This window comes from Lactuca saligna, chromosome 2 (assembly GCF_052625555.1).
Source record: "Lactuca saligna cultivar CGN05327 chromosome 2, ASM5262555v1, whole genome shotgun sequence".
NCBI lineage: Eukaryota > Viridiplantae > Streptophyta > Magnoliopsida > Asterales > Asteraceae > Lactuca > Lactuca saligna.
Window position 1 is genome coordinate 112,192,768 of NC_136418.1, and position 25,706 is coordinate 112,218,473.

At 33.6% G+C, this 25,706-nt stretch overlaps 2 protein-coding genes across 2 annotated transcripts; one reads left to right on the plus strand and one right to left on the minus strand.

The window, feature by feature from the left end:
* Positions 1 to 8,385: 8,385 nt before the first annotated feature.
* LOC145029990 (uncharacterized) lies at positions 8,386 to 9,417 on the plus strand. Its single transcript, XM_078978434.1, has one exon. It carries the CDS (start codon positions 8,386 to 8,388, stop codon positions 9,415 to 9,417), a length of 1,032 nt encoding a protein of 343 aa, XP_078834560.1.
* A 12,179-nt stretch (positions 9,418 to 21,596) lies between these two features.
* On the minus strand, positions 21,597 to 23,882 carry LOC145031373 (uncharacterized). Its single transcript, XM_078979912.1, has 6 exons — positions 23,517 to 23,882; positions 23,195 to 23,287; positions 22,809 to 23,042; positions 22,586 to 22,688; positions 22,288 to 22,517; positions 21,597 to 21,938 (listed from the first exon to the last, which is right to left on the minus strand). The coding sequence occupies exons 1-6, from the start codon at positions 23,831 to 23,833 to the stop codon at positions 21,722 to 21,724; spliced, it is 1,194 nt and encodes a 397-aa protein (XP_078836038.1). The 5' UTR covers positions 23,834 to 23,882; the 3' UTR covers positions 21,597 to 21,721.
* Positions 23,883 to 25,706: the final 1,824 nt, after the last annotated feature.

Below are 25,706 nucleotides of genomic sequence, written 5' to 3' on the forward strand. Positions count from 1 at the left end.
GGTTACCACTCCTCTATTTAAGGTAAACATCCAGCCAAATCAGGAACGAAAGTTGTCTCTGCCTGTTTGAAAGTTGGCGTCACTATACCCAGTTACTCTCAACATATCACTGCTACCAAGTACAAGGACCCAGTCCTTAGTTCTTCACATATATTTAAGAATAGTCTTAACTGTTATTCAATGAGCTCTACCTGGATTTCCCTGATAACGATTGACCATACTCAAAGCAAAGGGACAAGTACATGTTATAGTATACATTATAGTTCCAATAGCGGAACATATGGAATACTACTAATTTCTGCTATCTCAACATCGGTACTTGGGCTCTGAGTCTTACTCAATTTGGTATTACTCTGTATAGCTAGTTCTCTTTTCTTGGAATTTTCCATACTAAAACGTTTTAGTACCTTTTCCAAGTATGTAGTTTGACTAAATCCAATTAGCCTTTTACTCATGTCTCTTATAATCCTTATCCCAGAATATAAGCGACCTCTCCCAAATCCTTCATAGCGAAACACTTTCTAAGCCAAGACTTAACTTCTTGCAAAGTTGGAATTTCATTTCCGATAAGAATTATGTCATCAACATATAACCGTAGGAAGGTAACTATACTCCCACTAGATTTGGCATATACAAAGGACTCATCTTCACTTCTAGAGAAACGAAACTCGTTGACCTTATCGTCAAACCAAAGATTCCATCTACAAGAAGCTTGTTTAAATCCACAGATTTATTTCTAAAGGTTACACACACTATTCGAATGCTTTACATCTATAAAACCTTCTGTATGACTCATGTAAACATCTTCAGCCAATTTCCCATTAAAAAAAAAAAGTGATCTTGACATCCATCTGCGAGATTTTGTAGTCATGAAAGGCAGCTATGGCCAGCATTACCCTAATAGGTTTTATCTTGGCCACTGGTGATAAGGTCTCATCAATTTCAATCCCTAGGGTTTGAGTAAATCCTTTCACAACCATATGATATTTGAAGGTATGTACATTACCATCCATGTCGGTCTTCTACTTGAAGATCCATTTGCACCCAACTGTCCTACGACCAAGTACATTGTCAACAAAATTCTAAACTTGATTGTTATACATGAACTTGATCTCGTTGTCCATTGCCTCTTTCCAATTGGCTGACTCAGGGCCTGTCATTGCTTCCTTGTAATTACCTGGTTCATCCAAATTTCCCAGTGTACTATCACTGATAAATGTATCATCATCGGTAGTGATATGGAAACCATATAATTGAGGTTTCATTCTAATTTTAGTGGAACGCCTAAGAGGTAATGATTCGTCAACCGCTTCAACTGGAATTTCTTCCTCAGTTTGAGCCCTAGCAACTTTAGAAGTTCCTTCATCGTTTGACTCTTGAATTTCTTCAAGATCAATGGTGCTCCCACTGTCCTCTTTGCATATGAGCTCTCTCTCTCTCTCTCTCTCTCTCTCTCTCTCTCGCGTGCGCGCACGAAAGACTCCCTATCGTGCTATAAAACAACGTTCTCACTAGGTCTATATAACAAATATCCAAAGGAATTTTATGGGTATCCAATGAAAATACATCTCTCACTTTGAGGTTCAAGCTTTTCGTGAGTCTCTCGTCTAACGAAAGCTTCACAACCCTAAACCTTGATGTGTGCTAACTGTAACACCAGCAGATTTGAGCTAGTCAATTTAAAAGCAATATGCGTTAAAAATGACTTTTTGATAGAATATTATTTAGAATAAATAATCTTAACCAAAGTATAGTATATTTCACAAGGATTCCGTGCATATAAAGAACACTGAAATCCGACTTATAACGAAGAACTTATGACCTGTTGAAGTTTTGCAACAAAACCGAAACGGGTCCACGTATCGTAAAAAGTGAACTTTTGACGAAATACTTTTTATCCATAGTAATCTAAACTAAATTCATAGTATACATTAAACCGAGAACGTACATAAAAAGAACATCCAAATATGACTTGGTTTGAGGAAGTTAGGATTTTTCTAAGAATTAGCATAACATTGCACAGCCCGGAAATTGAATTTTAGACCAATTGATTTTAAGCCGACACAACCTAAATGTGAATTGAATATCTCATTAATAAGAGCTCAACGATATAAAGAAAATCGAAAAATGGGCGTCGGATGAAAAAGTTATGAATTTTTCACGGGCTTTCACTATTTAAGCCTGTTAAAATATAACTTTAAAAATAAATTCAAAATTAGCGAACAAAGTCAGAATGAAAGTTATAGATCCCATCGATACCTATGCGTGGATATAAAGAACGTTAAAAACAGAGCTCGTATGCGAAAGTTACAGATTTTAGAAGATAATTAGTTTTTGATGTAATCCGTGAGTGACACGTGACGCAATCTGAGCCACTGCTTCTTCCCCACGCCTTGCAACCAGATCGTGACACTTGGCAACCCAACACAACATGTTGGGCTCAGAAACATGCCATGTTGCTTGATTTCCATCATATAAATATAGTTGCAAATCACCTCATTTCCTCACACCTTCTCTCAACTTCTCTCTTAAACCTCCCCAAAGCCTCAAATATTTTCTCTATTCCTTTCGTAAGAATTAGTAGCAAGTCCGGAAGAGCTAGAAGGATCCAAGAAAAAGAGCTTTTGGCTCATAAGTTATGCCCGAGTAGAGCCCGGTTCCTCGCTAAACCCCTTGTAAGTGAGTTATGCTTACCCTACTTCAAGTATAACCTATGTTTAAGTTCATTATTGTTGTTATGAACTTATAAACAAGATTTATTAGTGATTCAAAGTTGTTATACTGATTGAAATACTTACTGGATAGGTGCCTAGAATGGTCAGGTTAGTCTTGGTTGTTGGATTTCAAAAACGTTATATGTCGAAATGGTCCTGCCACCCAACTGTCTTGTCTGGCTGATCCTTACTTGACAGATCATGAAGTAGACTTTGAGTTCATGATGAATCTAGACTAATAATTAGTCGCAATGAATATTACACTAAAATCTAGTTATAATGACACTAGGGTTCGTCGAAGGAAAGAAATTATTAAGAAGCGAAGCGCTGCCCAAATTTCGAGTCATCACTTGAACAAGTGAGTGCATAGATTTTAATACAAGTATTAATTAATGTATTAAATATATATTTATGTGTGAAATATTTGATATTGCCTTAATTACGTGTTAAGAGCATATCTAACGATATATGATGATTTAGGCTACAATGTAAGCCTAAATTAATTAAGAGGAATATTGGGTAGTATCTTCTTATGAGTACAAGTGAGATATACACGGAAGGTAGAACTTTAGAATTTGTAATTGATCTGAGAGCATGGATTAGACATAGTCATTATTCCTAAGTCCGAGAGTATTGAGAGGGCGTAGTTATTTGTTATTAATCCAAGAGCATGGATTAGACATAGTCATTCCGAGAGTATGGAATGGGTATAGTCATTTGTCGTTGATTCGAGCACATGGATTACACATACCTAATCTGGGAGTATGGATTAGGTAAAGTTGTTAATTCTATATCCAAGAGTAAGGATCGAGTCGTTGTGAGGATTGACGAGGTAGGGTAAAATTGCTTATATGAGGTGAAATTATATATTGCAAGTTCTAAGATAATATATATATATATATATATATATATATATATATATATATATATATATATATATATATATATATATATATATATATATATATACATACATACTCACCAGGTTTCCCAACCTAACTTACTCAGTTTATTGGTATCACAAATATCAATGTGAAGATACTTTACACTGAGATATTAACGGAGATGTAAATCATTAGTGTAAATGAATGTAAGGTCTGTTTATGCTTATGTTTCTGTATTGAAGATGACATCCCAATGTTATAATATAAACAAAATACATTTCTTCGAAAATGCTTTCATAATATCTTTATCATGTTTTTTGGGAACAAATTCAGCAATATTATTCTTTAAAATGGATGCTCTGATTTTTAAATAAGCATAATTAATTTTTTTTTAAATGTCTGTGAATTTGGGAATGTCACACTAACGAGGGAATCTTCTCTGTCCACATCTCATGAGGTGTTTTTGAAACCTTCTTTGTTGGGACAAGATTAAGAATGTGGGTGGCGGTCAATAAGGCATACCCCCATAATGAGATTGGAAGAAAAGTTCGACTGATCATGGAACGAACTATGTCCAACAATGTTTGATTGCGCTTCTCAGCGACACCATTAAGTTATGGTGTCCCAAAGGAGTCAATTGTGATACTATTCTATATTCCTTGAGGTATTCATGGAACTCGATACTAAGATACTTACCGTCTCTATCAGATCTCAGCATCTTAATCTTCCTGTCCAATTGATTCTCCACTTCTTTCTTAAACTCTTTGAACTTTTCAAAGGTTTCGATTAAGTGGATATAGCCATATCTACTATAATCAACAGTAAAAGTCATATAGAATCAATTTGCATCCCTTGTGGTGGATCTGAAGAGCCCCCACATATATGTGTGTATAAGATCCAACAGACCTTCGATCTCTCTCACAAGATCCAGTAAAAGATATTCTTACAGCCCTTGAGTTGACCTATATATGTCTAAAATGTTTGTGGTGTATATTGTAAATTATTAATTCTTTTGTGTCTGATTGTAATATTCTATTTTATGTAAATATATGTCAATCACATCAAATGTGTTCGTGGTTTTTATTCTAACCATTATTTGGTATCGAGCTCAAATTTGTTTAAATTTAGGATCAATAAAAGTCGTTTACATCCCACAAGCTTTTCTAGAAAAGAAAATATACTCTAATAAATAAAAGTTTTTTTTACCACATATCACACTCTTAATTGCAATACATATAGCAATAAATAGATATCAATTTCATTAATGATATTACTTTTTAATTTCAAAATTTTCAAAAATTAAAGTTTATTAGCTTTTTATTTGTTGGTTTAAATTATTTGTTTACATTTAAAAAATAAAAATATTTCCATTATAATAATTCATTATTTTTTTATTTTTTTATAAATTCAAAGTTCTTAAATATTTAAATCTTTATATTTAGTTTTTTTAAATTAATTTATATAATACATTGGTCTCACAACTAATTACTATTAGATGCTTATTTTTTATTTTGTTTACAGCTTGAACAGACACATTAGTCATTGCTAAAAATCCATAATGCATAAAAATGAAAAGGTTAAAAGAAGACAAAACTATAAAATTGGTCCTTATGGTTTGTAAAAATCTTTGGATAAGGTCCAAAAAGTTTTTAGCTTGTATGGAAGGTCCAAAATCAAAAAATTTCTTTGGTTTTGGTCCTTGAAAATTTAAAAGGACTATTTTGCCCTTATTATTTATTTTTAACATTTTCTTTATTTGTTTAATTGTTTTATTATTAAAAAAAGCAAAAGAAAATAAAAATAGGATGTGTCCACCCCCACCTGATCTATCTCTCTTTCTCTCTCTCTCTCTCTCTATATATATATATATATATATATATATATATATATATATATCACACGCACATATATACATATACACATGACCTTTTCTATTCATATCATCTTCCCCACCCTTCATCTTCAACCCATCTTGCTGCATCTTCCATAAATCAGAGACACAACATCACAAATACTTCACTCTGTGAAGAATTTTCAATATGTTCACCTTACGCTTCTTCCCCTCGTGTTTCTTCACCTCGAGTTTCTTCTTTGAGATCGACTAAGATCAAATCGGTGATTCAAGCTCTGATTCAGAGTCGAAGTTATAACCCTAGCCCTTGCCCAAGTCCGATAGGGTCAATACAAAAGAAATCGGTCGTTAATAGATAGTTATCGGTGTTCAGGGACGGATCTAGTATGGTGCCAACAGTGGCACCGGCAACACCTAGTTTTTCCCGACGTAGTGCAAAATTTTCGATTTTTTTTCTTTTTTCTACTATAAAATATGCCACCAGCAACACCTACTATGGATCAGCAACACCTATTACGGACCGGCAACACTGACGTAGTCCGTCCCTGTCGGTGTTCGAAGCAGCTTCCGATCGTAGGTATCAGGGTCGTCTAGGATAGGTCCTGGTTCTCATTGAAGGTTAGTGTTAAAATTGTAAATTTGTAAAAAAAAAAAATTTGAGAGAGTCATGTTCTTATCTCCGTCGACCCTGGCAGTTCACGCACTCGCAATCATATCGTCTCCACCACCACGTCTGGTCGAATTCAGAGATGAATTCCAACACAGTTTGGGATTGACTGCCATGGATATTGTAAATTTAGGGCTTGTAAATATAAGATTCAAACGGGGGATGGGTTAGGGGTGAGCATAATAACCGAAAAACCGAACCATAACCAAATTAACAGATATAACCGAACCATTTTAAAAACCGTTGGTTCGGTTTCTAATTTTTGTTAACCGATAACAACCGGTTCGGTTATGGTTTTATAGGTTAACCGAACCATTATTAACCGAACCGCTAACTTTATATTTTAATACATAAAAATTATGGATTATGGATTGTATATAAAACAATAATATCAAACTTATTTAAGACCCACTAAAATTTCAAAATATAATTCATTAATCCTCACTTATCAGGAGACGAACGTGCAATCAAACCATCAAAGGATGATCACGCAGATCATGCAGACACACACAATTTTCCAATCATGCATTGAGTTAGATTATTGATTAATGTTGTCATTCCTAATCAACTAATTCTATAATTTGTAAACATTATTCACAATTAGTTTAATCTTCACACTCATAATCTTAATCAGAGACTTCTCACACCCTTAATCCTAATCAAAGATTGTTTGACTTTATAGTTCTATTCGAATGATTTTTTTAATTTATAATCAAAACTTGTAGGTAAGTTAAGTTTTTGGTTCTTCTTCACTTTGTGATATATTAAGAATGTATTTTTTTTTTATTTACTGTTTTTGACTTAATCACATTGAATGTATATGAGTGATTGATTTTTTTTATCCATATAACACACAATATAAATGTTTAGCTACTTTATTTTATAATTTTTTATTTAATCGCATTGAACATGTATGAATGTTTGGCTTTATTTTAACGTTAATATCAATTATCAATATATGAAGTTAGTAATGTTAATTTTTTTAATGTTTTATACTTTTTGTTAAATGTTTTTGATTTTGAATGTAACTATGTGTTATCTCACTCTGAGTATTAAAGGTACACATTTTATTATATTACTATAATCTAGGTTACAAACATTGGTGTCGATGACTTTTTGTATTCTCTTTTTATTTTTTATGTCACAATACTTTTGTCATTTATATTATTTTGAACATTATGGTTAACCAAATTAACCATTAACCAAAACTGTTAACCGACAAAAACCATTAACCATAACCAATATTAACCATACTCAATGGTTACCAAAATGCATTAACTAATCATAATGGTTATGGTTCGGTTTTGACCAATAATCGAATCAAACCATCTCATACACACCCCTAGGGTGGGTTTTGTTTTTTTGAGTTGCAACTGCTTTTCAATCGACCCGAATGAAGAAATGAAACTTCGGAAGAAAATATTTGATATAATGATAGTAAATTTCAGCTCTTGTTCCGAATTAAAGATGAAACTAACCTCCAAAATGGAACCATGAGATTCATCGGACAAATTGGAAGGAAGTGAACAAGGGTTGAGGAAGACGACCTAATGAGATAAAGAGAGGGTGGGGTGGACTTACCTTCTTTTTTTTTTCTTTTGCTTTCTTTTTAATAATAAAACAATTAAAAAAATAAGAAAAATGTGAAAAATAAATAATAAGGACAAAATAATCCTTTTAAATTTTCAAGGATCAAAACTAAAGAAAATTTTTGATTTTTTAAATTCTATCCAAAGTTTTTTTTTAAACCACAAGGACCAATTTTATAGTTTTGTCTTAAAAGAAAGAATCTAAAATAATGAAATAAAGATATTGGTTACACAACTATGATTTTGGACATTACAATTCTACTATAAACAAAAACTTGCAAATTCTAATATAAGAATTTTTAAAAGAAATTCGACCTGAAACAAGGGATGCATAACTTAACTTGCTTAATTCGTTTTAGGATAGGGGATAAAAATTTAATATTTATGGAAGACCGGGAAATTAGGAATGGGAGTTGATCTTTTTGCACAAAACGACGTAGCATTTATCTAAACGAAGGTAGACTTTCCTTATATAACTACAATTCGATATTTTATTGAATATTATACCGAATCTCGCCTACCTTAATCTTCCGTGATCTACATCTACTTTCCTATTTGGATGAATCCTAATTCTTTAGGTCACTGGATTCCTTAACTATATAAGTATGGCCAGTTCATGTAGATTTTGAGTTATAACTCAATCGGTATATATATCCTAAAACATATATATCTTCGAGACATGGCTGAGTTAGCTGAGTTGCCTTTAGAAGTCATCGATGAAATCTTATCAAGAATGCCTCTCATCGGGTACATCTCTTGTCGACCCAATCAACCATCTATTCTCAGTTTCTTCCATATCAACGAGTTGAAAGAACATACTCCTGAAACTAACTCAGTAATGGAGTTTGGGTGTCAAAATTTGTTGATGGTTTTGGGTTCTTGCAATGGGCTGCTTTATCTATCTCAAAACCATGGTAATGACATGATCAATGACATGACTACTTTGGTTGTGATAGATCCTCTAAGGAAAGAACGTTATGAGTTGCCACCTATCGATATTATGTTAGGGGAGTATTTCCAAGAGTCATGTGGGCTTTGTTTTGATGATTCTACAAACACGTTCAAGATGGTTTGTGTTGTGGTAAGAAACCATGCAACATGGCAGATGAAACTTGCTGACGTGAGGAAGAATCTTCGCACCATGGTGCATGTCTTAGGGACAAATTCATGGATAGAGATACCTCAAGTTCCAGATTATCCGATAACAGGTGAAGGAGTATTTAGCCATGGATATGTGTATTGGTTAGCAGCTTGTGTTGATGAATCACCAAATAATGATCCAAGAAAAGTGATATGGTTCAACGTGAAGAAGGAGGAATTCGGGTGGATTGATCTTCCTAAAGAAACACAAACACAAGATGAATCATTCATCAGCCATCGATTGGTTGATTTGCATGGTGAACTTGGATACGAATACATGTCTAACAACATTGAGGTGTGGGTGTTGAAGAAGAAGGAATGGGTGATTTATTGTAGGGTTGATCAGAAGCCACCTTTTCCTCATCAAGAGATAATGGTTTTAGGTCAATGGAACAAGAAGGGGGACTTGTTAATGACGAACAATCCATGGGAAAAAAACTTACCGAAAAGGTTGTTTGTTTATGGTCAGGAAAGTGGTGAGACACATGAAGTAAAACTTGTTGGTTGGGAGAATGGATGGGAAGGAGATATACGAATGTATCAAAGTAGCCGGTTTTCAATTCATGGTTGATCTTGAATCTTGATATTGTCTTTGCATGGTGTATTTAAGTTTTTATTGCTTTTCCTTCTTTCTATTAATGTAATTAATTAAGATCAATCACTAGTTTTTTTTTTTCGATACATATTGATTCAAGCATTCGGCTAAATGACCACTAGATTTGTTTCTAGATTCTATATTTGTATTTCAATATTTTCATATATATGGAAATCCTAACATGGTATCAGAGTTTTTAAAGTATCTACATGATTATATTATATATGGAAACCCTAACATGGTATCGGAGTTTTTAAAGTATCTACATGATTATATCAATGCCTCTATAAGATATCACTTATAAATGCCTCTCTTCTCTTAATTATGACTGATCAGTTTGGGTATCAATAGATGTAGCGCAGTGCGTAAGCATGTGGGTCATGACCTATGGCTTCAGCGTTTAACTCTCGTTGCCTACAATGCTTATTCTCTTTTTTTTTCCTTAACAATGAAAAATATGAAATTTCAGATTTAGCCCTAAAGTCTTGGTAACTTGCTGATTTTTTGTTTTTACGTAATTTAATAATGTTTCACTTTCAGTCCCTTTGGTGAATTAAACTCCTGCCTCTTTGTTGATAAAGAAATGGGATAATGACTTGAAAGGGTAACAAACTTTCGACTTTTGTCACATTTAGTCACTAAACTTTTTTTCGTTATCTATTTGCCATTGAACTATTGAAACTGTTCACATTTTACCCTTATGAACAAAATCGAAAGTTCGTTTCCCTCTAAAAACCAATGGTTTGACATTTTCCAAATTAAAAAATTAAAATTTCGAATCTGATTTTGGTTTTACAAAAAAATGAACCATTCTCACTAATGTGAATTATGACCATTGGTTTGGCATGCGAAATTTGTGACATCCCATGAATATGTAGTTACAACATCGTCTGAAATCATAATTCATAGTAAGGGGTTAGAGTATCATCACATGAATACGTAGTTACAACATCGGCTGAACTTGTAATTCATCACCTACAGGTTATGGGTCTGCTGGTGTTTCCACTGGGTTGTCTAGAATAGTCCGTGGTCGCCATCGATACTCTGGTAGATGACTACATCGCCACATTGCTAGTAAAGGTTATGGTATCTCCTTTCATCCTACATCACATATTCATCATAATCTATTTACCTAATTATCTCCACCTTTATATCATCACCTATCTCTCATCATTTTATTTCATCACACACCAACTATTTCATCTACCCATGTTTCATCTGCAACATATTTGTAGATATAAAATAAATATACCGTTTAAATCTTTTAAAACACGTATAAAATCGTTCATCCAACATGCACAGCAAGTATTCAAATAATATGCACACATAGCACGTAATTTATATAAAATACTTCATATCTATGTGTAAGATGAAAGTAACTACATATACCATAAATGCTTCCTAACTTTGAACCCCAAGGTTTATTCTACTAAAGCTTCATATTCTCGGCTCTCTGAACCTAGAAGGGTCCAGATCTATTACACCAAAAAGCTCAAGATAGCTCTTCCTCTCACTTTACACACTCAAGCTCGCTAGGGTTCTCACTTATGGGAAAGGTAGTCGCAATTGAAGGCCATAAGTGCCTTTAAATATGGCTCGAGCCCAAAGATTTAGGGTTTCTGCCAACAGCACGGACTCGTCGAGTCGCCTCACCGACTCGTCGAGTCCATTCATTAATCCGAGTCATCAGTCGCTACCTTACTCGACGAGTTGAGGCGTCAACTCGTCGAGTCTCTCTTCTTAACTCAAAAGAAAAATACTTAAATGATGATACTTGGAAATCCGGATGTTACATTTTGTTTTTTTATTTCATAGATTTCTTCATCAACAAATGTTGCTACAATTAAACAAAAATAAATAATTTTGCTAAAACATAATGCAATATGAAGTTTGTTCACATTTAGTCATTGAACTTTTTAGAGGGAAATGAACTTTCGATTTTGTTCACATTTAGTCACTAAACTTTTTTTCATTATCTATTTGCCCCTAAACTATTGAAATTGTTCACATTTTACCCTTATGACCGGTAACAGCCGGTCATAAGGGTAAAATGTGAACAATTTCAATAGTTCAATGGCAAATAGATAACGAAAAAAAGTTTAGTGACTAAATGTGACAAAAATCGAAAGTTCGTTACCCTTTCAAGTCGTTATCCCTAAAGAAATTGGTTCGCTTCTCCTTTCTAATTTATAATGGACGCATTTTAATATACTGATTTATGTTTTCGTAATTGAATTACCATATACTTAAGAACGATTTCATTGTTAGAACAATATTTATTTATTATTTATTATTAGCTATGAAGTTTAAATATTAACTTTTATTAAATGGAATTCTATTGTTCCGGCATACCTGAAAACAAAAGTTATATATCAAACGAGGTTATGAATAGTGTAAATAAAGAAATTAGATAAATGATTGGCCGAACGAGACATATAGATAGTGGAACAAAAACGAACACATACGATTTTTTTTAGGATCATTACCTTATAAACTTGTCGGTCAAATATAGGGTGCAAATAACATGACAATATTTAGTTAAGACCTAGCAATAAGTTTGACAATGTGAGTTTTTTGTGTTCTGTGGTTTATCTACAATGTGATTTATTGGGATGACAGATTTAATGGAACGGTGGGGTGTTTAATCATCGTGAGCATGACGGATATGTGTAATTAGACGAAAATGGAAATTGAGAATTATACTCATTTCCTTGGGTATTTAAAGTTATTGAGCATAATGGATGGGTTGTGCCAAGGGAAGGCTTTATTTTATTTTTTATTTCTTCCAATGTAGTTTAGAAAATAGTTAAGTATTCAAATTGATCTTGGGAGATGATGAACTCGACTTTGAGCTTTAATAATTCAAACGAACTATTAAGAATAAACAAGACAAAACTGCCAAATTGGTCCTTGTGGTTTTAAAAAAACTTTTGATGGGATCCAAAAAGTTTTCAACTTGCATGGAAGGTCTAAAATCAAGAATTTTCTTTGGTTTTGGTCCTTGAAAATATAAAAGGATTATTTTGCCCTTATTATTTATTTTTCGGGTTTTTTTATTTGTTTTAATTGTTTTATAACTAAAAAAAAGCAAAAGAAAAGAAAAATAAAAGGATGGGTCCACCCACCCACCTCTCTCTCTCTCTCTCTCTCTCTCTCTCTCTCTCTCTCTCACACACACACACAAATAAGATGAAAAAAAAATCCCGGATTGCAATAAAATAATAGTTTGACACAATGAGCTCCTTATCAACGGTTGATAACATCTTTCATGATCAACCATATATCTTCATTTACAACACATCTTCTTGTTAAAACACTGTATATCTTCATATGTTCATCGATGATCTTCACAAAAAAAATCTACCATTCTTCATAGGTTCATCAGCTCAAATCCCAGATATTCATCATCATCTTCTTCGAAACCCATTTTGATTATCTTTATGCAAAACAAAATTTGGTTTCATAATCGAATCCCAAAATAACCAGATTCAACAAAGATATGTCCTTCCATTTTCGTTTATGTTTGAAACTAAATCATCACACTCATAAACAAAATTATTACCTAGATGTATTTTTTCGAATACAAATCCTATCAGAAGGAGAAAACACGAACCTCCATCCAATAAGCACAATTTTCCTCCACAGAATCGGGAATGAAAATCCTGAAATCCAACCTTTAAAACCCATAAAATACACATTTAAAGATATTCATGTTCATCATCTGAAATTGGACCGTGAAACCCATGAAATCGGACCTTGACACCCTTAAAATCGGAACTTGAAAACCCTAAAATTGGAATATATGAAATTAAATTGTTGGTCTTACCTTCATCAGATGGGAACGTGTGTACATAGGAAGACGCAGATGCTCAGGAGTTGGGTTATGTTCTTCGACAATAATTCATTGATTAGTTGTCACGGGGAAAAGAAAATGGCAGAGGGGGCAGGTTTAGTGTGGTGATGGTTGAAGGCGGCATCGATATCTAAAACGATTTTGGGATGAGATGGAGAACAGGGGAGAAGCTAGAGAGGGAGGAAATGGACATGAGGTGATAATCGGTGGTAGTTGTGATGTTGTCGGAAAAATAGAGGTGTATATGAATGGAGATGTTGAGGAATGGGGTTGGGACCAAATTCGATTGGGAAGAGAGAGAGAGAGAGAGAGAGAGAGAGAGAGAGAGAGTGTGTGTGTGTGTGTGTGTGTGAGAGAGAGAGAGAGAGAGAGAAAGAGCATTTTTTATTTTCAATTAAAGTATGAAAATAAATATGGAAAAATACAAAAAAAAGAAATTAGAAGGGCAAAACGGTCATTTCAAGTGCTTAATGGACCAAATTCAAAGGAAATTCATGATTTTTGGACCAAATTCACTGGAAATTTCTGATTTTGGACCATCCATGCAAGTTGAAAACTTTTTGGATCTTATCCAAAGTTTTTTGAATACCACGGGGACCAATTTTGCAGTTTTGTCAATAAACAAAAACAAAAGTTTGTGGTGTATATTGTAAATACTTAATTCCTCTATACTTTGGTTGTAATATTGCTTTTTATGTAAATATATGTCAAGTACATATGATGTGTGTGGTATTTATTCCAACATTATATGGTATGGAGCTCAAATTTGGTTAGGTTCGAGATCTTACACCCCCTTTTCTTAAAATAATTATTTTGAATGATCTATTTTTCATTTTGTTCGGAGCTTCAAATCCGCTTAGACTAAGTGGACACACACGCTTTAAAACTTGCTAAAAACCCACAACGAAAAATTTAACATAAAGATTTTATGAAAATGAAATAAAGATAATCGGTTCAACAACCAATATAATTTATGATTTTGGATGAATAAATAGTGAAAATTTTGGACGGTAACGTCCCAAAATTTATAACCCAAAAATTTCATTTTTTATTAATAAAACCATCAACCAATCATGATTATAAAAATCATAAAGAAATTCAAAATATGTTAAGAATCATCCATAAATACATCAAAGTCAACTAATGCATAAAATCATGGTGTGTGTGTGATGCGATCATCCAAATATCTTCTCTTTCGAACCAGAAGTACCCGAATCATAAATGTAAACCGTAAACATAAAGCTTAGTGAGTTTTCCCCAAATTCACACATGTAATACATACAATGGGCCCCACCCGACCTCCATCGGGCCCCGTCCGAAACAAATCTGTATGTAACATGCAATGGGCCCCGCCCAACACACTTATCAGTCCCCGTCGGATATCAGTCCCCGCCCGGTACACATACAAACATATACAATACATGCAAGAGCCATATGGACAGCTAGCATTCTAATAAACAAAGGGTCGGCATTAGTGCCTTCGACCCGCCCGAACACCATTAGAAAACTCACCTAATCAGTTGATAAAAAAATAACACTCAGGCTGCTGAACATTAAATTCCCCACACTAAATCACAAATAATAAAACTCTAATTACCAATTAGTCCAATAACTGAAATTGAGAGTTCAAATCATCATATAAAGGGTAAAGACCCTTTTTTTCCAGTTCTACCTCAAGCCCAACAACCTATAGCCCAAGCCCAAAAGTCCTAAAGTCCAAGAAATGCCCAATAAGGCTTATGGTGAGTATGCCCTGCATACCACCAATTACTCCTCGTATAGAAGCAGTTACAGCTAAGGAAATCGAGGCTTACAGAAAGCCAAAACTCATTATTAAGCACTTAATGCTTAATTCCAAACATCCAAAACACAGATCATACTTAAGAGAAATATCTTAAATTATAAAAGTCTTCAACTTGATGCCTTTGCATGGCTCAAAGAGACTCAAGTCCAAGATTTAACATTCTACTTCCATTAAATGATCATTAACTCATGCATGGTTGATCTACAACCATCAAGATGCAAACTTAATGAGCTAGGAACCTCGGGAACATCAAAAGGATAACTCAAATCTTTTAGAGTAACATTTACTCACAAGAAATCACTCATGGGATTAAAATGTGCTCAAAACTTAACTAGTCCCTGTTCTAAGCATGGAATAGTCGAGGTCAAGACTTTATACCTCTAAGAAGTTGAAAATGATGGATGGCCTCTAGATCTACAAGCTCTTACTTGATCAATGCTCATCAACTAAGCTTGTTCTTCTTCAAGATACATCAAGCACATACCAAAACATACACAAATATCAACTCTCTTTAGAAATGGGTTAGGGTTTCGAAATAGTGCTCAAAATGGGTAATGGAGGTTGATAATGAGAGAGCCTTTGGACATAAGGTTGCATAAATTGGATCCAAAAACTAAACATTAGGGTTTGACTCTTGACCACGTACACCCAACGTACTACATTGAAACATCCATAAAATTTAAACTTTTCAAAACAACCCTTTTTCTATAGAAGTGTTTACAAAAACCGTTATCTTTAAAACATTATTTAAAAATTAGAATCTCTTTCAACATAGTTTTCAAAACATTCACATTATCAGAGTTTCGTAGAAATCATAAGTCCAAAATGCGAGGATGTGTATAGTCACACCTTCACCCAAACAAGATCTGCTGAAGTACATGATACCATAAACCAAAGCACGAAGCTTAGTGAGTTCCCCCAAAGTACCAACACCCAACCAGATAACATTTACAAATAAAAACATGCATATTGAGCCTTCACCATGTCTGGACCGCCTCACCGGGCCCACAGCCTGTCTGTACTACTCACAGAACATTCAACATGTCTGGACCACCTCATCGGGTCTTCAGTCTGTCTGTCCCATTCTCCGGGCCTTCGGCCTGACTGATCCGCCTCACAGGCCTAAAGTCTATCCGGGTCACCCTAATTCTGTTGGCCTTTAGCACAAAGCAAGTCCACCTCAACCCAACCACACACACATACCATGTCGACATATACATAACAGATAAGCATAGATATAATGTACCAATATAAACATTACCAGGTTTGTTGACTGGTAACACTAAGCAGTATAGTCTCAATCCAACCTGATCACTACATCAATACATGCTACTCGAAAACATATAGCCAAATTCGAAAAAAGGCAAATTTAACAGATTACTAAGCATATCAACATCCTATCTACCAGGATACCGATCTGACAGATCATAACAACATAGCAACATCATATCTACCAGGATACCAATCTAACAGATCATAACAACACAAAAACACCATCCTATCTACCATGATACAGATCTAACAAATCATAACAATACAATTGCATGCATAATAAGATATTAATCCAATGGTCTAGCATTGATACCTTGGACCCGCAAGTATAGTGAGGACAACTCACCTCGAATGCAGAAGCTCCCCAAAAGAAATCCTCAGTTGTTGTCCTACCAGCTTCCCAACCTATCAATACCAACAACATCTAATTAGCAATTGGGGTTCCATGCTATAATCCATAATCCATACTTGGTGTAAAATGACCATTTTACCCCTGACCCAACATACACCAAAACTGAGGCCCAAAACTAAAAGATCCACACAGGCCCACTAATGACCCAATTTTCTAAATTGGGCCCTACCCCCATATGGGCCTTATTCTAAGCCCATAATTTCCCTTATTACAATTCAGATTACTTCAAGCACCCCTTGGAACAAACTTGTTCAAAGACATAAATCGAAAGTCAAAGTCAACGGTCCAAGTTGACCCAACTCATCGAGTTTTCCTTCAACTTGTTGAGTTCCTCCATCAACTGCACAGATCGGGAAAAACCAAGTCAACTTGTTGGGTACTCTATCAGTCTGAAAATTTCGGGGAAAACCGAGCCAACTCACCGATTTTATCCAACGAACCCGCCAAGTTCGCCAAAAACCCACCTCTTAATACATAGATCTGACTTCCTTGAGCTGGAAAGCCATGTAAAGTTGCCAACTTTACTTTCATGCATGTCTAAATGAAGCTCTTATGCTTGGAATGGACTTAATAGATGACTTAATGCATGCATAACACCAAAATCCTTATAAACATTGGACCTTTAAGCTCAAGAGTACCAAAACCAACTCAGATCTGAAGGAACAAATCCCTAAAATGACTTTACTCCATCATCATCCTCAAAAAGAGGCCAAAACACAACAAAACCCAAAATAAGGAGATCTAATCATCCAAAATTCAAGGTATGAACTTGATACCTTAAAGTGACTGCAAGAAATGGAGTGATTCTGGATCCAAGACTTCCTTCTCTAAGATAGAAACTTCAAGATCTTCTAATTCATTCACAATGCACAAAATTAGCACCAAACTTCCTTCCAAGGCCTTAAAAACTTGACAATGGAGGCTACAACTCGATTTAGGGTTTGGAAAACAATGGAGGTTAATAAGGACGCCTGAAGAAAGACTTAAGGACTTTAAATAGGGTGCAAGACCCTAAAAATTAAGGTTCCCTTCCTAGTTGCCAACTCGTCGAGTTGAGGCTCCCCAACTGGTAGAGTTGGTTCATTAAACCCTCGCAATCCGTCCATCTTCAACACGATGAGTTGGTCCCTATAACTCGTCGATTTTAACAAGAAATGGGGTTATTCTCAATAATTTCTCTTCAAGATTTCGGATGTTACAACTCTCCTGCACTTAAATTAGATTTTATCCTCGAAATCATTCCTTACTAACACTCATAACCAAAATAACACTTGAGGAACGCACTCGGAATTCTGCACATAAATGACCTTCCAAAATTAATCAATCCCAAAAGAAACTACCAACCTGAAGAAGAACAACCCATATTCCCGTGCAAAGACCCAACCTTATATATCTGAACTTGGGTATCAAATTGGTCTGACTTCCTGATAGACCTCCCAAACTGAACTGATTGCTAAACCATGACACGTATCCATTGAACAATCTATTCTACCTTTGATGATAACATATTCATAAACACACAAGAGGTACAAAATACAGGCTTCCTCAACTTTCTGGCCGATACACTACTGCTAAGAGCCTAAAACCTCATCACTTGCCCTTCATTCAAAAGATGGAGCCATCTTGGAGTGCAGACACATAAGCTAAATCCTGAATCCTCCAACTGATTCCTTTGATATACAGATTTCCTAGCCTCCTCCATTTTGGATATTGATCTTGCATGGACCCACTCGCAATTTCGAACATGAGTTCCCACCAAAAGCCTACTCGATAATAGCTACCCATGATACCTCCTCACGGAACCTTCCCTAAAGCTGACGAACATCCATTTGAATCTACCCCCAGTCCCTAAAGGGGGAATTACCAGAACCATGAAGAATGATCCTCGAAACACACCGACCCGCACTTAATACAAAACCAAACCATATGATGAACCAAAAAATCTTAACAACTCTTGACTCTTTGCTAAGCCATCACCAACCACTGCTTTGACGAGCAATGAGGATCAAACCATGAACTTTTGCAATACATCCAACCCTTACCGGCTCTGGTGCACCCTTACCTGGGCACCCACTCGATACAATCACCAAGAACTTTATGACTTATGATTGCATAAGAAATTTCCAGCTTGAGAATCACAAACCTAACAACCACTTGCGAACAACTAGAATTATTGCATACAACCTGCCGACACTTTCTAATACATGATCGATACTTCCCTAGATCGTTACTGTTTCCCTTTTCCAACCAACAGATTTGCGATTTACCCGACCGCCCGCCAACGCATCCACACCGGAAGCACCACAAGTAGAAGAAATGAACCATCATGATCACTAGGCCTACAACCTATCATTGGAATGCCCCTAATAACCTACCGACACTGTCTTCATTGCATAATTGGTCTAACTCCCAGGCCTGAAGATAACCATTTCATTCCATTACCTTGAAGGAACCTAAACAACTCCCTTACAATACCATCTAAGCACCACAAGATAGCTAACAATCAAAACCTTATGAAATCAAAGTCACACATGATCTGCGGATAGAATAACGATTGCACTCTTGATCCAAATCAAAAGTTGAAACCCAGGGGAACCATGCACATAGTTCGAACCAAGAGCCCCAATGCCCTCTTGCTCAACTCACAAGGAGCACCCCATACACATTACTTCAGAAACCCACAATCTCATCCAAAAAGAAAAGAAACACCAGAGATAATCGAAAAGGCCACCTTACTCAAAACAGGAAATATCCTCATGATCGGTTAAACAAGACCCCATACTTGTGAGACTAAACAAATTCCATCACTACACCACTAGCTCGAGAAGACCTCCAATAGGATCCTGAAGGTTACCAAAAACCTGATTCTGCTATGAACCAAGCTCCCACTCTACCATTGAGGGCAAGCACACCTGAAGACCGAATGAACATAGAATATAATGAATAGGAGGGTAGCTGACGCATTCCTTGACCTTTAACCGTCACCACTTAAATCCTTCAGAGAATTCCAACTGAAAAAACTCAACAACCAATGGTCGAGGACACCTTGACACCTAAACCAATGAAATCACAACCCACCTGGAGTCGAACATATCCACTTTGGAAAGGGTTCACCGATCAACATCTGACCAACAAATTTGAATGCAGCAAACCGAACAGCGAACTGACAAAACCCACAATAACTGACTCTCAACCTGAGAATCCCAATTATCCCCAACATAGAACTCGAACCACCACCCATTGGTAGAGAACGAATTGTTATATCAACTGCTAACAGTGAATTACGATTTGAAAGCACAAGTCTCTCTAATATATGCATATGGTAGAGAATGAACTATTACATCTAATAAATAAATTTTAATAAAAAAACACTTATAATTATTTAAAAGCGAAAGATATAATATTCGACCAGATACACAATTCCATTAAACTAAGAAAAAACGATATATTTTAAAAATGGTTTCTTAATTAACTTTTATGGTAAAAAAGTTTTTCTAGATTTATTGTTTAATGGTTTGTATTATGAGTTTATGATGTAATGACCTCAATTTTAAGTGATATATACATAACTTTTATTTGTTTCATCTACGCTATATATTATACAAGTAAAGTTATTATCAAATATCATTAATAAAATTTTTAATATTTTTAGTTTATCTTTATATTTATTTTGTGTAGATTTGTATACAAATAAAGTATTAGTCACGTTGCCATATAAAAGATTTGGGTTTGTTTCACTCCAAGAACTGGATCAACTAGGGGGCTTTAAGCACAAAAAATATGGGTTCTTTTGGTTTTTATTATACTTAACTTTATAAACCCTCATCTTTTATCCAGGATTGCAACTTGCGATCGACAATAATAAAATAAAAAGTTAAAAAAAATACAATAGTACAATTCATAAGTTTTCTAAATTAATTATATATTATTTTATTAACTAATTTTTTAATTCTATTTAAAATTAAAACTCATGGGTTCCACGGGTGTTAAACCTAGTGTGTGTGTATATATATATATATATATATATATATATATATATATATATATATATATATATATATATATATATATATATATATATATATATATAAAAGTGACTTTTCTATAAATAGAACAATTACTTTTACTCTTCGAAGGTTTCATCACTCATGTTATGAATAAAGTTGATCACGGTATTTTTTTTCTATAAATAGAACAATTACTCTTACTCTTTGAAGGTTTCATCACTCATGTTATGAATAAAATTAATCACGGTATTCTTTTCTATAAATAGAACAATTACTCTTACTCTTTGAAGGTTTAATCACTCATATTATGAATAAAGTTGATCACGGTATTCTTTTCTATAAATAGAACAATTACTCTTACTCTTTGAAGGTTTCATCACTCATGTTATGTATAAAGTTGATCACGGTATTTTTTTTTCCCTGTATTTCTACGTCTGATGGCGTTCGCTTACAAGTATATATAATAACGAGTTTTTAAAACTTTCTAACAGCTTTTAGGTTTTAAATAAGATCTTCATTCAGCAATACAAACTTGCAGCTTTTATTATAAACAAAAATCTTATAACTAGCTTTTAACTTTAGTTTTTATTTCATTTCACATCTTTCAAAAAGATACTTTACTAAACATTTTTACAAAACTAAACCTATAGCTTTCGGTTACTAGTTAGTTTTGACAAACACGTCACATTTAGTGGACATTTCTCTTCACTTCATATTAAAAAAAATATCTCAAAACATGCTTATACGAATTTAATCCGGTTTCTATGTAAAACATTCAAGTTATGTGTAAAAAACCTAAACAGAATATACAAACTTAAGATCCATCACCATATTACACGAAAATGCAACAGCAACGTACATATTACAATCCTTGAAAAAATATCTAAAAAAATATTTTTTTTTTTTAAAATAAGATGTGGAACTAAATCAAGTCAACATCCTTCCTTTGTGTAAACGGGTATTTGCCATGTCTTTGTGTTCTTCTTTGGGTCATCAGTGAGGCTTAGATCCGAATCGGTTTCTTTATATGTTTTGATATAAGTTTTGGCTCCAGCCAATATAAGCCTTTCTATCATGAACAATTGGTAATTATTTTCCACTATTGGATCCAAGATCTTGCTATAGTTTGATGAATACGCTATTTTATACCTGAGATATTTTATCACAAACAAACTATTGAGATTTCTTTAAAAAATAAAACACAAAGTTTATATTTTGGTGATTATTTTAATCCTAATTCCCATAGGAATGATGTAGACTCTTGTAACTCCATCCAAAGGTAGAAAGACTTTTCCATAACAGCTAGCTTTTAAGCTAATATGCCAAACATAACCTAAGTAGTTTTTTAAAAAGCTAGCTTATAAGTTACTTTTTGTTTGTCAAACATAACAACTTAAAATAAGCTCGATTATCAGCTAGCTATTACAAACCAAACACAGCCTAAATAACACCATCTAACCAATTTTATTTTTTTTAAAGTGAAAAAATAAAAAATTACCTCACGGAAAGAGGGGAAAAGAAATTCGGTGTCTTTTCATTTGATGCGATAAATAACATCCGCCCCGGTGGGACCCACTTTGTGATTCTACAAAGAATAAACTGAGGACGTGTATCTCTATCAAGGTTAGGATGCAGTGTTCTTTCAACACCAAATCTGTCTTTTCTTGTTTTCAAAATATCCCCTCTTCGAACATGAATAGCATCATAATCACCAAGAAGTGTCATAATCTGGAGGGCAAAATCGTCATTTTTCAGAAAAAGAAAAAAAAGAAAGGGGAAGATAAAGAAAGACTGACCTCATGTGCTGCATCTCTAAGTCTTTTTGAAGCCATTGAAGGAAGAAATGAATGTGGTAACAACAAAGAGGTGTGGTTTTTTCGATCCTTACATTCCATAAACCTGAATTGATTATTGTGATTAATAATACCTACACACAACAAAAAATAATAAATTCAAATGACACCTAAACTAAGAGAAATTGTGTGTGAAACTGTGGATATGTTATCTGGATTTTGTTACCATGAAAGGGGATTTGCAGTTCGATTGATAAGCAGAATCTTGGAGTAGTGATTTCTTTCTTTAAGATCAAATCGAGTAACTCCTTCAACATGAGCAACTCCTCTAGATCCCAATTTCATACTTGTTGACATAACCTGGAAATAAGTTTTTGAATTATCGAGAATTACAGGAACAGTGTTGGATATGAGGTCCAAATCATACAAGGTATCCATTGCACAAGAGCTAGCAGCCCACCTGAATTGAAGAAGATGAACATAGAATTAAAAGTTCAGAATGTAATCTGGATTATGGGAATCGTGAATTGATTGATTTCACATTTGGGGTTGAAGATTGTGAAGAAGGATTTAGGTTTGTTTTATGAAATAGTAAAAGGGAATTCGACTTACCTTTCTTGTGAACTAACATTGTCGGAATGATGTAGAATCCCTTTGTTATTGTGGATTGGATTTATACACATCCTCGAAGGCATCACAAAAGTTCTGCGAAAAAATAAAGAGCAGAAAGAGTAGGAGGATTGCAGTTGTTATCATACAGTTTAACATGATCATCAAATTGACGAGATTCATACACACTACAAATAGGATCGATATATACAACAGGGTTACAAACAAATGATGCCGACTCTACTGGATTCTCCATATTCATCAAATCGATAACGTTGATTAGCAAAAACGAGGATTAAATTGGTAGAATTTTACTCGAGTTTACCTGTGTAGAAAGATTGCTTCCTCGAGAGCACAACGGAGGCTGGACTCCTGATGACCAAGTCCCTCGCATGATTCACAGTGTTTGCCAGGGCAATCAATTCGGTTTCCCCAATACAAGAACTTTTCTGTGTCAGTGCGATGAAGAGATTTGGTTTTGTCGATGAAACGCGAAATGGGGATTTGAAGGGTATTTGATCCAGTTGTGGAGATTAGTGAAGAACAAAGGTAGAGAATGGCGATTGAGGTGATGGCGACTGTGAGTAGAAAAATTGGGGATCTGGATTTGGGTTTTATCTTTGAGGTTTTAGGGATCGCCATTGTTGCTCTGGTGAAGTGAAGAAAGTGACGATTTGATGCTAATATTGATGCAAACGGAAAGGGAAAGAGTATATATTTTCATTGCTTACTTAAATCAAATTTAATATATAAAAACAATAAATATATTAAATAAATAAATAAATAATAATTTGTAACTATTTATTAAAAAAATAATAACCAAAAATATTTAAGGTTTGAGAAAAAAAATTATATTATTTTTAAACTTTCAATTGAATAAATATATCACTTATCATCATCATGTATTTAATATCCGGTTAGTAAATATTTTGGAGTAAATAATGCTACAATGTCTAACAATTTTTCAAAATCTATTCCTTTAACATAAGTTAAAAATAAATAATACAAACTAGTGCAACAAATGGAGAGTAATTTATGTGAATATTGTTCATGTGAAACCCTAAGCATCATATGTGTTGTGATGCTAGTGAGACAATTTAAAAAATAAAAAAAAATGACTTGAATGCATGTAGTATATTCTAAGCAAAGTAGGTGTGTTAAGGTGGTTTTCATGTACCAAATTAAGAGGATAAAACAAGATGGTGAGGTAGATATGAGAAAAATAAGACAACTATTTCAACCGTTCAATATTTACCAAAAAGAAGTAGCAAAAATTATGAGGAAATCGAAGATAGTTAGATATCATATGTGATTTCATCAAGTCAAAATGTTAAAATTTGAAGAAAAAGAATATACTTTTGATAAAGTACATGTTTAAACTCAAAATCACAATCAAAATGATAAAATTGCAGACCATAAAAGGTTCACATGCCTTTTGATAGCTATATAGGTCATTTCATGATGTTTGATTATTTCTTATAAAAATAAAAGATTAGGCTAAAAATTCTCTTAATAGAAAGATATAATCAAAATATTAAATTCAAGTAAAGCGTATTTGATATTTGTTCTATATGATCTTTTGAATGTATTTTGTTATTATCACATTAAAAGTCTTAAATCGAGCCCAATTTAAGTGTTCATTATTTTATATGATACTAGGTGTAAGACACATATATTATATGGGTTCATTTAAAAAAAAAAACTTTAATATGAAATTCTAAACATTTAAGAAATTTGAATTTGTAAAAAAAAAAAAAAAAATAGAAACATATTGAATTAAAGTTAAAGTGTTTTTTTTTTAAACTTAAACAAATAATTGAGATAAATAAATAAATGAGACTATGGATGTTTTAATTTAGAAATTTTAAAATTAAAATGAAAGTTAGATAATGAAATTGATATGCATTTATTATTATATTTATTGCAATTATTATATTTAAGTATTATGTGGTATTTAATAAATTGGAAAAAACCATAAAATGTCATGTCGAAAAGTTTTTAATTGAAAATAATCACAAAATGACAAGTAATCAAATCAATAAGAATATGATATCTTTATTTATTAGAGTAATGACTTTTAGTTAATCTATTTCAGTTTTTATGAGGTAATTTATAAAACTAATATAAATGTCAAAAGGTTGTATGTATTGTTGTTAAACACACCAGATTTAAAGATAAATACCACTCTAAAAATCAATATCATATTGACTTAGGTTAAATAACCCCAATGATAGGACTTGAGGTAATGATTCGGTATTAACAATATTCTTATATTTTTTTTTTATTTGGGAATGGTATTTAACGGAAACAATCATTTTATCAAATACTCCCTATTAAATAACTTTTACATCATTATCCCTTCTAGTTATAACTTATTTTCAATTTATATCCTTTTTTATTTTGAAAAATTACTTTCAACCCTTCTTAGAGAGGTAAAAATTCATTTGAGACGGACATAATTTTATGAAATTGTGAGACTAAAATTTTCTAATGAAATATTCTAATATCCTGTTGA

Bases quoted from the DNA above. Each gene is read 5' to 3' on its own strand.
- LOC145029990 (XM_078978434.1), top strand. From the start codon at position 8,386: ATGGCTGAGTTAGCTGAGTTGCCTTTAGAAGTCATCGATGAAATCTTA.
- LOC145031373 (XM_078979912.1), bottom strand. From the start codon at position 23,833: ATGGCGATCCCTAAAACCTCAAAGATAAAACCCAAATCCAGATCCCCA. The intron at 23,288-23,516 runs GTAAACTCGAGT...ATTTTTTCGCAG, and splicing joins GAAGCAATCTTTCTACACAG to AACTTTTGTGATGCCTTCGA. The intron at 21,939-22,287 runs GTAATTTTTTAT...AAAATATCTCAG, and splicing joins TTTTCCCCTCTTTCCGTGAG to GTATAAAATAGCGTATTCAT.